We start from the raw sequence: 14,072 nt of genomic DNA, 5'->3' as shown, positions 1-14,072 counted from the left end.
TACATGGTGAATGCCCTTGCACTGATCTCGCTGGTTACATCCTCTCCCCTACCTTTCAATGTGAATGAGCTGTTAGACATTAGCCAGGAAGGTAGAACAGGCTAGCCCAAGAAAGCCAAAGCAAGAAAAGCCACAGGAGGGGATTCAGCCACTGAGTCAGGACCCTGCACGTTCCTGCCCACAGAAAGTGGTCTACCTGTCCTTGGACAAGTGCCAGAGCAGAAGAGTCTTTCAGCTTCTGACATGATTTCTGTGCCATCCCCCTTATGTTACGTCCCTGTAGAGCAATGTTTCCAGAAGGGAGGCTGCATCAGAAACAGACTAGACTTCTGCTGAAAATGTGGATTACTGGTTCCTGCTGGCTCCCTCCCTGAGGAGTTGAGATCCTGGGGGAAGAATTTGCATTTTTAAGCGCTCCAAATGATTCTTTTGTCTTTTAAGGTACATTAACATGGCTCTAGAGCATTTATATATCGCCTTGCTATGTACCCTCTTGAGTTAAACCATTAGGAAGAGGAGTATAAAGAAATTTTGTAAAATGAATTCAAGTCCTCTCTCTGACAACTACTACCATGACCTCAAGTAAAACACTTAACTGATCTGGGCCCCTTTCCCTCACTGGGAGTTTATAGGTATCAAATAAGCTTGTGGATGAAAATGTAGCATATAAACCCGTAAAAAAAAAATGAGTGTGATCTGATAATTATTACTAGCACATTATGTGTTCACATAACACTCTAAGGTATTTCTTTGGATATAAAATGCATATCTAGTTTGAATGTGCAGAAATACTTCCAGCAATAAGCATTCATATATGTATATGAATCACATCTTTCATCAGGCTCTTGGTTTTCTTCAGGGTAAAGTTCTTCAGTGGAAATAACAGTAGCTGCTAAATATTGCTGAGAACTTCCTGCACACTATGCTGAGCACTGGATGCCCTCTCCCACATCATCCTGAAACAACTGCAATGAGAAAATGGGCTCAGAGGTATGAAGTCACTCATCAAAGCTGTACATGTGTTGGTGGTAGCCATCAGGCCCCATAGCCCCTGCACTTGACAACTACGTTATTAGAATGATCATCATTTCAACCTGTCACACTGTTGGTCTTTGAGAAGAGAAGTGAATTAGCATTTCTAAAGTGAAATATTTCATCTCTGAAACTACAGAAGCACAATCAACCACCTAACACTCCACTCCGCCAAAGGTGAGGGTGAGCAGAATGGAAGACTGCAGGTATTCAATATATCAGTGGAAGCCTAAGAATTAGCACAGCAGTTTTAAGGTCTCTGCCAGTGAAAGGAGATATTTATTTTCTCTCAAAGCTACAATGGCAGAAAGAGGGGTGTACCTCCTAGAGCCTCAAATTTTTCACAATGGTTCCTACATTCTAGCTGCTGACAGTAACTTCAATCTTTAAATACAGCCAGCTAGGTTGCTACTTTAAGTCTGACAATGAAATTCACAGGAGACTGTTCTTTGTAGTATTTCAATAGTATTTTCTTTTTCACTTACTCAGAGAGACAAAGGAAAAAATGTCATGTTTGCTTCTGCCTTTCATCAACGTTCTAATTTATTACAAAGAAAATGGGTGGAGAAAAGGTCAATCTACAAATGCTAGTTATTAGACTAACAATTATGAAACCCTTAACCACTATTTGTTTTTCAGCCTACAGTGTTCTGGTTGAACACTGTGATTCTTGGATTAATCATTTTCATCCACGTTCGGGTTTGCACAGCCTCACCAGTAGTGTGTGTGCATATGCTCTAAGTCCACCCCACTCGCAAAAGGCTTACAGCCAAAATCTGACACTCTCCAACTGAAAAGGCCTTGCCGAGTGAGTCGTACAGCCTAGCTGAGAAGCAAGGAACCCTGGATCTCTTCTCCATGTGGTGAGGATACCAGCTTCCCAGTCTCACCCTGAGCACTACAGCCAACATCTAGGAAGCATAACATTTTGGAGCTCTCATTTGTGATACTTCCTGCTGTGTTCCTGGCACATCTGAACACACTGAATTTTTAACTCATATCTGAGAATTTGTTTTTGTTGGATACTTGCCTTTTCCTCCTATGCTGGGCTTGCAAGTGATACCCTTGGATAAAGGCATTCTTTATACATTTTTTATGGAATGTTACATCTGTCCTTTGCTTAATCTCAGCCCTGCTCTATCACTTATGACACTCTCCCCCTAACAAAAACAAGTTTATCCAAATTTACACCTCCTTCACAGCTGATCAACAACTTTGAGAGAAGACGCATAAAAGATCATAATATATTGGATTGTATCAATTTCATAGCAATATGTTTACAGGAATAGAAATTAAAACCACCATTAATAGATTGTCCTTATATAAATAGAGAATGGGAGAGGAGAGAAGATTGTTCTCTTCTGCTGAGAGAACAGACAGGAAGAATAGGTAGGGCATGACTCTACAAACCTCAAAAGTGGTTGTCATTGTGGGCTTATAGGACACATGGTTGGCCCTTCTCAGCTCCTTGATAGTTTCAGCGGGCATGGATTTAGAAAACCCGAGGCCACTCCAGGTATTTGTGGGTGTTCTGACCTCCGTCACCACTGGTTTCTTTAACATAGCTTTGGAAAACAGAACATAAAACAAATGCTTGGTATTTTTAATGAATTTCTTAAATAAGACATTGATGAGTGTTGTTTCTTTGATATATGTAAAGAAATTATCACTGAATATTATTTCTTAACACAAAATGCCTTAAAATATCCTCATAAAACATTTTATACAAAGTAATGGTAAACTTTAAAATGATACATTATTTCTTAATTGATCTAATGCTAATCTACTCAACCTCAACTAAGTTTGTGCAACTTGAACCTAAACATTCTGGGATTCCTTTTATGAAGGTCCAATTTCTCAGTTCAACATCAACACTGAAAAACCTTTTATGTGTTTACTGAAAAAAAAATCAAAGTATAGATTATTAATGTGTCACATACCTTTGGTTGCTAATAGCTTTTTTTGTTCATAGTCAAATGCCTGAAAAAAAAAACAGAGAAAATATCTTTATTGTCAGTCTATCCAAACGTTATGCCAATACTTCATGAAAAGATTTGGCCTACAGCCCAGGAATCTGCCTGAGACAAACGCTAAGCTCTGCACCATAATGTGACAGTAATCCATGCAAGTCTGACAAACTTAAACATGTTTTCAAAACTGATGCATTATAATAATAAAGTACGACTTCCAATTTTAATTTGTGACAGTGACAAGTTAGAAATTTTCCTTCAAAAAGAAAAAAATTCCTATTTACTATGAAATATTTAACACACCAGGACCAATATATGCTAACGTATAGTGAATAACCCAATAACAGTTATGCTAAGTTTCAAAATAATGCATTATCAGCATGCTTAAGCAGTACATTAAAATTAAACCTAAATAAAAATATAAACCTAAATTAAAAAAATAAAACTTAGTTATCTTTTATTGCACAGGACTAGGATGGCACCATTTATTCTTCCCATTCACATTGAATAAGTGACTATGACACAGTCGGGTCTACATAGGGACCAAGGTAGGTCATTTTTAAGAAAGAAGTCCAGATATAGATACATCTCAAGTGCTAACCCAGGATTCTCAACTCACCAATTCAGGAACTAGCTTAGACTTGATTTAAGAATGTCTCTTGTAATAAACTATAACGGAAAAGAATTTTTAAAAAAGTATATAGATATATACATATATGTATAACCAAAATCACTTTGCTGTACAACTGAAACTAATACAATATTGTAAATCAACTATACTTCAATAAGTTAAAAAAAAAAAAACAAGAATGTCTCAAAGGCCTATCAGATGGGTCAAGAACCCACTGGCAAGAGCTCTTTGGACCTTCCTCCCAGGAGGACTATACCATCATATGTAGGGTGTCCATATAATTTGTGGTCTGAAACAGGATACTTCTGAAAGTGAAATGTACTACAAATGATTAGGCCAAAATAATAAAAGTAAACAGGCTGACCTAGACCAACCAGAAGGAACATGGCAGTAAACTGGGAGAGTCAGATTTTTAGATAACACAGTTTGATAATGTTTTTGAAATCCTAGGTCTAAAATGATTCTGGGAGTTAAAAATCAACTTGTAATGACTAATGTCTAAGGGCAAGATGTGGGGAGATGCTAAAGTTACTTGTTCAGTAAATATTTATTGAGTGCCTTCTGGCTAAAGGGACTGTGCTGCACTTTGTGTAAGAATATTACAATGAATCAAAAATAATCTATAGCCTCAAATCATACAGAGGCTTAGCAGGGGTGAGTAAGAAAAATAACCACAAAATAAATTAGAAAGTGAGATAAGTGTGAAGAGAAAGCTGGAGATATAGAAGTCCAAGAATGATCAGGAGACACAGAGATCATCTCAGGAGACGGAGATCATCTTCAGCTAAAGCAATCAGGGAAGTCTTCAAACGATTATCATTGATTTCTTGGTGATTTTAAGAGTCACTTCTTCACTAATGGCATAAATACATCTATTTAAATTGAAACTCTATCACCAAGAACATTTACATCCATCCTAAAAGAAAGGAACATGAAAGTGGTTCACTATAGGTATATACCTGATGGAAAAGATGAGAATCACAAGATGGATGAAAACCATAAAGGGATCATAAAGGAATTTGATACTTCTTAGATGAGAGAACTTTAATTTATAATAAATGAAAATAAATCCACCAGAGAAAATGTAATAAATGTCTTTTTTTTTAACTTTGCACTTTATAAAGGCTATGGCTTTTGTAAAAAAACATTCATCTAAAAACTCTTGAAAATGTTCAAATGCAAAGGATTAGAAAAACAGACAAGCAGGATTGTACTGTAGTTTTCACTGGAATTACAGAAGTATAATTTAGTCCCATGAATTAATTTGTTTGACATATCTGTGACAACTTTATTTCTAGGATTTTGTGAAGTTATTCCCTTTTTTGGAAGTGGGGGGATGGGGGATGATAAATCTCTTACTACAAAGTAGGTAAGTCTACCCAGTAATTCAGATACTGAAATCAAATGTTTAGAGGCATCTCTAAAAGCACAAAATCCTTATCTTTCATATTGTGATCTATATGAAAATCAGATTTCTGAATTTCATGATCAATAGTCTATTTTGAGTAATTAGCCTAATACTTTGAAAATGGATACAGAGAAAATCCCTGCTGAGGAAATTGTTCAAAATAATCATAAAAATCTGTGAACCAACATAACCATCAATAATATTTAGCATCTCCTTTCAAAACACTAAAGCTTCACATTAGTTATTTTTATAACTGTCTAAGGAACACCAAATTTATCTTCTCCATTTCACAGATAGAAGAATATTATATCTATTTATCCAAGACTATGTCATGAGATAGTAAATGTTTAGAAATAACAGCTCTCATATTTATCTACATTTTTTTAAACAGATGAAAAATGTCATTTGCATAATACACAGTGACATAGACCATACTATGTCATTTTTAATATTATATTTTAAAGAATTCTTCTCAAACTAAATCCTGCATTTCATTTTTTTTTTTTTTTTTTTTTTTGGCAGTACACGGGCCTCTCACTGTTGTGGCCTCTCCCGTTGTGGAGCACAGGCTCCGGACGCGCAGGCTCAGCGGCCATGGCTCACAGGCCCAGCCGCTCCGCGGCATGTGGGATCTTCCCGGACCGGGGCACGAACCCGTGTCCCCTGCATCAGCAGGCGGACTCTCAACCACTGTGCCACCAGGGAAGCCCTGCATTTCATTTTTAATGTTTATAACAAAACCAATTCCTAACTACTGCATATATATTTAAATTTAATTTCTGCTCTACTGCTAAAAGCTCACTGAATTCCCCATTCCCTAACCTAGGCAGCCTACATTTGGATGACTTGTCCTTTTTTTTTTTTTATCATTACCTGCATGTTGACATATGATGGCCGTGGGGCAAGGCGGGCCCTTTCATTGTTCTGCTGGGCAGCAGCAGCCCTCTCTGCAGCACGCTCACTCCCTGGAGCCTTCTTGTCAGCCAAAGGGCTTTCTGCAGTACTCAGCTCAGGATCTGAGAGCAACCTGTCAGTGCTGCTGTGAAAGAGAGTTTGGGATTGAACACTCCACCATTACATACAAATGTAGCACACATTTCCTAGGTGCCACATTGACTATGTAGCTTTACCACTGTCAACCATTTACATGTATTATCTTATTTAATCATCATGGTACTGCTATGAGGAAGGCAGTCTTATTATCCCTATTTTTCAGATGAGGGGAGTACCTTGTCCAAGGTCATACCTCTGGTAAATGGTAGAGCTGGGATTTGAACCCAGACTTTCTGACTCTAGAGATGGTGCCGAAACTATTTCATGATCTATATTCACACACATTAAACATAGCACGTATGATACACTGTATGCAGTACATATGAAATAGACATACAGACATGATATCTAATTTACATACATCAAGAAGATATCCCTGACCCATGTTTACGCAGTCTAAACAAACTGAGTCAGTCTGAAGGCATGCAGATGATCCAATTCATTTGTGTGCAATATATATGATATTGCTAACAAATCTGCTATGATAAAGGCAGCAGGTAAATATTCTTTAACATCTGTTCAGGGTGCAGGGAAAGAACATGAAAGTGCTTCTTAAAATGGTGGGCAATTATCTGAATTATAAGAATTTGTAATGCCCTATACATGCACCTCAAGTTCACATCCAACTGCATGTTAGGCTCAAGTAAAACAGAAATAACAAAGAGTATTAGTCAAAGAGCTGATTTGCTCACACGTTCTTCTTTTTATCATTCACTCTTCAGTTGTACCAGGGGAATTCAGAGGAATTTAGAAAGGACTATTAGAATACAAAAGGAGGAGCAAAGAACTTTGTTTGGCAAAAGTTCAGAAAGGCTTCACACAGGCGTGTGACCTGGAATTTAAAGGGCAGCTGCAGGTTTGCCATTGTGTAACAGCAACTCAGAGGGAACAGCATAAGCAAAGGAAAGGAAGTGTGCAGTCACTGGTGGTTTTAAAGCCAGAGTGTGACAAAAATTACTGGAACAAAATAAAGGATTGATAGAGCTGATAAGAGATTGGAGGCAGGGAGACCATTCTGGAGGTTGCAGCTTAATTCAGATGAGAGATAATCAGTTCACACTTATACACTCAATGAACACGTTCAATGATGAAAGGAACAGGTATATACTTCAAATGCATCAACACAGAAGGAAAACAACATCATTTCTCTAACCTATAATAAATAATGTTAATTTGGCATATTAGTATCATGTTAAGAAAAACACAAGTAAAGCAGATTTGGACAAAATGGGAACAATGGTAGTTAATCAAAGAGTTTATAAAAATAAAACAGATTTTGCTTTTTATAAAAGCAAAACAGATTTTGCTGAGAAAAAGAGGAAATAAGAATATATATTAACACAACACTGGAAATCAACTATACTTCAATAAAAACAATTTTTTAGTTAAAAAAATATACATATATGTTATATTTGCCTAAACACACTCTATTCTGTAACGATATAAAAGACAGTAGGGGAAATTGGGTAGATGAAGTGGATGGGAACAAAACCTTTCGATGTAGAAGCATTCCACTGTTCTGCGTTTTTAAAATGTGAATAGACTGCCTATTTGAAAAAAATAAAATAAATGGAAGAAGTAAGGATAACACATTTGTTATCCCTAATGGTGCTATGGTAAGGGGGAATTATATTTAATATAACATATGCATTTATACTCACTGTGATTTGTAATAAGTAAAATCATGATACTGCCAAGTATTTATTACCAAAGTGAACAATTCACTACCTTGGAACAAGGGAGCCATAGTTTAAGTTGGAAATTCAAAGTCAAATGAAGGGGAATTCACACCAAGAAAATGTCTTACAGCAAAAATTGGAGAGTTAAAATTGCCCTGCTGATTACGGAAGAGCAGAGAGAATGCTAAAGTTTCAGAGCAAAAGAGATGGTTTAGAGAATCCAAAAATAAACCCAACCAGCTAAAGGAAGGGGAGAGATGACAGAGAAGATTTGAGGGTACTAAAAAGGAGACAACAGGCCCAAAATGGAGTCACTTGTGCTAACCCCCACATCAACAAACCAAGACTTGATACCTAACCTAACTGCAGTTTCAGCCTCTCCTAGGAATGTAATCTTAACCAGTCCTGTCTGGAATTTCCTGGCCAACACTAGTGAGGTAACCCACCAGAGAGACCGCTGCCTTCTCCCAAGGGAAGGTAACCATGCCTGAAATAATCCTTTCTTTTCTTTATGACTTCCTTGTCCCTCCTTTTTTCTCCTTTTAAAATGTTTTCTTTCCTGCAGCATTTTGTAGCTCCTTTCTATTTGCTAGATGGGATTCTGCCGATTCATGAATTGTTGAATAAAGTAAATTTGATCTTTAAACTTAGTCAGTTGAATTTTTTTTAACAGATTTGATAGCAGTAATAGGACTGAAGGAAACTTCCAATAACTTTGGGAATGAGAAACACAGGTGTGGCACCTGTAAACCCTTTTGAGTTCTCTCTCTCACTGCTTCTGAGGACTGCAGGTAACTTCCTCTCAGTTCTGAGCTCTGCTCTCTTTACACTGAGCTCCCAATCTAATTGGCTTTCCAATACAGGGCAGGTTAGCTGGATCCGGCAGATGATTCTGCCTGGAGCTCAAGCCCCTAGCCTTTATTTCAGACCACAATAGTCAATTAATTGGTGGAAGCCCCCAGGCCTTGATTCTGTCCCAAGATCCATGTGGGAACTATTAGTTCTCCATGTATGTGGAGCCCCTAGTCCTCAGTCTCCATTTGTTGAGGTCTTCTGGTTCAATTCTTTCCCCAGGCCAAGGTCCCGTGGCAGGAATTGTTGGTGGTATACACGAGACCTTTACCTGGCTGGGACACAGCAAAATCCTTTGGTTACTGCCAATTTGTTAAGGTGCATGTGTGTGTTTATCTTGTTTTCTGTAGATAAAAGCTACCACTAATAGGAATCTCAGAAACCAAAAAGCCACAAAAATTCGTGGGCATGGGTGAAGCACTTAAAAGCTGATAAAGTACTCTCCACCTAACTCAAGGACTCCCATGTTCAAATAAGCTGGTCATGGAACAGGTTAGCTTGACACTAGGTCATCCACCGACCTCAAGAAGATTTCCGTGCAACAAGGTTCACTGTAAAACACCACACAATCCCCAAGCCCACAGCACATCCTTCTTAGATATTGCTCTGGCTCCCCAAAACCCAAAACGGCTTAGCTGAAAGAAATGGGATCCTTAAAATTCAAAGAGTTAAGCACTCCACCTTCTGGTATACTTGCTTATTTTACATCTAAGAACTATGGTCCTGGAAGCTATTAATATCTATAAAAATGGCAAAGTGTTACTAAAGATGACCTACAATTAGAATGGCCATTATGAGGAATGTTCCAATTATATAAGATGATTTAAGAAGTGCACTTAGGGCTTCCCTGGTGGTGCAGTGGTTGAGAATCTTCCTGCCAATGCAGGGGACACAGGTTCGAGCCCTGGTCTGGGAAGATCCCACATGCCACGGAGCAACTGGGCCCATGAGCCACAACTATTGAGCCTGCGCATCTGGAGCTTGTGCTCCGCAACAAGAGAGGCCACGACAGTGAGAGGCCCGTGCACCGCAATGAAGAGTGGCCCCCGCTCGCTGCAACTAGAGAAAGCCCACGCACAGAAACGAAGACCCAACACAGCCAAAAAAAGAAGTGCACTTAAAAGCAAGGGGTCCCCACTCCCCACCTCCAAAAAAAAATGAGATACCTATTTTAATTGGCATGCAGAAGACTCCAAAAGGCTTCAAAATTCCAAAATAGCTTCAATGAAAGATTCATTGCAAAAAGGCTAATGAAAAATTAAAGACACAAGAGGTACCTAAAACAAGAGACAATAAGACTGACATAACTACTACTGCTCCCCTCTATCCTCTTTTTTTTTTTTTTTGGCCATTCTGCACATGTGGGATTTTAGTTCCCCAATGAGGGATCAAACCCCAGGCCCTCAGCAGTGAGAGCACAGAGTCCTAACCACCAGGGAACTCCCAATCCTCTTTTATATGAGTACTCACTCCAGTAATCCTGTCTAAATTGCCTTTCCACTCTGAAGAGACTAGAAGATCACAAACAAATGTCTGACATGTTAGTGGTCATGCAGTGAAACCATCAGGACCCTGTGGGACTCCTGGGCATGGAAGCCTTTCTGTGTCCCCTGTTTCTTGTTTGTAGGGAATAGACTCCAGCCTCTATGACCTTCCCTGGGTTCCAAAGGGCAGATTTGAACAGTTGCTAAGTAGGGAAGGGAGGGCTACAGAGACAAGGGAGGAGCAGTCAAGAAACAATAGTGCAGCCTTGGGACAGAGTGCTGATTCTGCGTCAAGGGATACACATACAACATCTTTGAGCTCTTCTACGGAACTAAAGACTCCAACAACTGGAAGATGAACTGCCAGATGAAGCAATCCTCATTCCAGAGAGAAGCTCACAGTTTGACAGCCTTGAGAACCAGAGAAGCTCATCAGGAGACCACCTGAGGCCAGATTAAAGGAGTGCAGGCCCCACACACACCCTGCTCCTATCAGCAACTCTGCCCTTGAACCACTGCTATAAAAGTCCTCACCAAATCCTCCCAGGTTAGGACACACAGTTTTTCAGGGCACAAGCCTGCTGTGGCCCCCTTTGCCTGGCAAAGCAATAAAGCTGTTCTCTTCTACTTCACCCCACACTCTTGTCTCCAAGATTCGATTCAGCACTAGTGCACAGAGGCTGAGTTTTCAGCATCAATAGACATCCTCATACCTACCCTCAAAGGAGGGCCCCTGAATGAGCCCCTCCCAGAATTGATGAGATTCTGAGGGATTTTCTTATAAACTGCTACATTATTCCCTTAAATAGCTAAGGAAAACTAAATTAAAATTCATGAAAAACCTTGCCAAATTCTGGTAGATACTAGAGCCACACCCTCTATTTTAAACCTCACTTGGAGCCTGTAGGTGGGATCCTGGGAAAACTGGCAGAAGCCCACAAAGGGAGAAAATTCTTACCAGAGTCAGCTCTCCTGGGTCTCTGTCTGTAGTACCCAATAAAGAGAGGAAAATAAAATATTTTTTGCACCCTCTTCTGCAATACCTCTTAAGTCTAAGGGGTTGTTCAATACTGCCAGAAATATTTACTGCTTGTCCACAACGAAAACTGACAAGATAGTTAAAAGATTTTTTTTCCAGTAGCTCTGCAGTCAACAGTTGGTCAAAAATTGGAAGCTGATATTCAGAGGCTGATGGGAATTTTTTTTACAACTCCTCCCTTAAACTAAAATTAAACTATGCATTCAGAGGGGAAGAAAAACCCTCTAAAGCCTCTGTGAAAGGATTTACTAAAACATTCCAAAGGCAAACAGCTCTAAATCCAGAACACAGAAATCTTGTGGTTCCCACCTTAGTTAGAAATATTCTCCCTAAAACCTATGGGATGCAGCAAAAGCAGTTCTAAGAGGGAAGTTTATAGCAATACAATCCCACCTTAAGAAACAGGAAACATCTCGAATAAACAACCTAACCTTGCACCTAAAGCAATTAGAGAAAGAAGAACAAAAACATCCCAAAGTTAGCAGAAGGAAAGAAATCATAAAAATCAGATCAGAAATAAATGAAAAAGAAATGAAGGAAACGATAGCAAAGATCAATAAAACTAAAAGCTGGTTCTTTGAGAAGATAAACAAAATTGATAAACCATTAGCCAGACTCATCAAGAAAAAAAGGGAGAAGACTCAAATCAATAGAATTAGAAATGAAAAAGGAGAAGTAACAACTGACACTGCAGAAATACAAAAGATCATGAGAGATTACTACAAGCAACTCTATGCCAATAAAATGGACAACCTGGAAGAAATGGACAAATTCTTAGAAATGTACAACCTGCCAAGACTGAATCAGGAAGAAATAGAAAATATGAACAGACCAATCACAAGCACTGAAATTGAAACTGTGATAAAAAAATCTTCCAACAAACAAAAGCCCAGGACCAGATGGCTTCACAGGCGAATTCTATCAAGCATTTAGAGAAGAGCTAACACCTGTCCTTCTCAAACTCTTCCAAAATATAGCAGAGGGAGGAACACTCCCAAACTCATTCTACGAGGCCACCATCACCTTGATACCAAAACCAGACAAGGATGTCACAAAGAAAGAAAACTACAGGCCAATATCACTGATGAACATAGATGCAAAAATCCTCAACAAAATACTAGCAAACAGAATCCAACAGCACATTAAAAGGATCATACACCATGATCAAGTGGGGTTTATTCCAGGAATGAAGGGATTCTTCAATATACGCAAATCAATCAACGTGATACACCATATTAACAAATTGAAGGAGAAAAACCATATGATCATCTCAATAGATGCAGAGAAAGCTTTCGACAAAATTCAACACCCATTTATGATAAAAACCCTGCAGAAAGTAGGCATAGAGGGAACTTTCCTCAACATAGTAAAGGCCATATATGACAAACCCACAGCCAGCATCGTCCTCAATGGTGAAAAACTGAAACTATTTCCACTAAGATCAGGAACAAGACAAGGTTGCCCACTCTCACCACTCTTATTCAACATAGTTTTGGAAGTTTTAGCCACAGCAATCAGAGAAGAAAAGGAAATAAAAGGAATCCAAATCAGAAAAGAAGAAGTAAAGCTGTCACTGTTTGCAGATGACATGATACTCTACATAGAGAATCCTAAAGATGCTACCAGAAAACTACTAGAGCTAATCAATGAATTTGGTAAAGTTGCAGGATACAAAATTAAAGCACAGAAATCTCTGGCATTCCTATATACTAATGATGAAAAATCTGAAAGTGAAATCAAGGAAACACTCCCATTTACCATTGCAACAAAAAGAATAAAATATCTAGGAATAAACCTACCTAAGGAGACAAAAGACCTGTATGCAGAAAATTATAAGACACTGATGAAAGAAATTAAAGATGATACAAATAGATGGAGAGATGTACCATGTTCTTGGATTGGAAGAATCAACATTGTGAAAATGACTCTACTACCCAAAGCAATCTACAGATTCAATGCAATCCCTATCAAACTACCACTGGCATTTTTCACAGAACTAGAACAAAAAATTTCACAATTTGTATGGAAACACAGAAGACCGCCAATAGCCAAAGCAATCTTGAGAACGAAAAATGGAGCTGGAGGAATCAGGCTCCCTGATTTCAGACTATACTACAAAGCTATAGTAATCAAGGCAGTATGGTACTGGCACAAAAACAGAAAGATAGATCAATGGAACAGGATAGAAAGCCCAGAGATAAACCCACGGACATATGGTCACCTTATCTTTGATAAAGGAGGCAGGAATGTACAGTGGAGAAAGGACAGTCTCTTCAAAAAGTGGTGCTGGGAAAACTGGATAGGGACATGTAAAAGTATGAGATTAGATCACTCCCTAACACCATACACAAAAATAAGCTCAAAATGGATTAAAGACCTAAATGTAAGGCCAGACACTATCAAACTCTTAGAGGAAAACATAGGCAGAACACTCTATGACATAAATCACAGCAAGATCCTTTTTGACCCACCTCCTAGAGAAATGGAAATAAAGACAAAAATAAACACATGGGACCTAATGAAACTTAAAAGCTTTTGCACAGCAAAGGAAACCATAAACAAGACCAAAAGACAACCCTCAGAATGGGAGAAAATATTTGCCAATGAAGCAACTGACAAAGGATTAATCTCCAAAATTTATAAGCAGCTCATGCAGCTCAATAACAAAAAAACAAACAACCCAATCCAAAAATGGGCAGAAGACCTAAACAGACATTTCTCCATAGAAGATATACAGATTGCCAACAAACACATGAAAGAATGCTCAACATCATTAATCATTAGAGAAATGCAAATCAAAACTACAATGAGATATCATCTCACACCAGTCAGAATGGCCATCAGCAAAAAATCTAGAAACAATAAATGCTGGAGAAGGTGTGGAAAAAAGGGAACACTCTTGCACTGCTGCTGGGAATGTGAAT

At 38.6% G+C, this 14,072-nt stretch overlaps 1 protein-coding gene across 4 annotated transcripts in view; it reads right to left on the bottom strand.

Annotated features, from left to right (window-relative positions):
• BICC1 (BicC family RNA binding protein 1) overlaps positions 1 to 14,072 on the bottom strand; it is a 329,762-nt gene that overhangs the window by 19,192 nt on the left and 296,498 nt on the right. For 3 of the 4 annotated variants that reach the window (XM_081232419.1, XM_081232417.1, XM_081232418.1), the window contains 3 exons: positions 5,915 to 6,080; positions 2,973 to 3,012; positions 2,443 to 2,597 (listed from right to left, as the gene is read on the bottom strand). In XM_081232419.1, coding sequence (XP_081088545.1) covers positions 2,443 to 2,597; positions 2,973 to 3,012; positions 5,915 to 6,080 — 361 coding nt within the window. The remainder of the gene's footprint in view (positions 1 to 2,442; positions 2,598 to 2,972; positions 3,013 to 5,914; positions 6,081 to 14,072) is intronic. The other variant, XM_081232416.1, reaches the window with a different exon arrangement.

This window comes from Mesoplodon bidens (genome assembly GCF_964165515.1).
Source record: "Mesoplodon bidens genome assembly, chromosome: 1".
Classification (NCBI taxonomy): domain Eukaryota; kingdom Metazoa; phylum Chordata; class Mammalia; order Artiodactyla; family Ziphiidae; genus Mesoplodon; species Mesoplodon bidens.
This window is presented reverse-complemented; position numbering and strand designations above follow the sequence as displayed.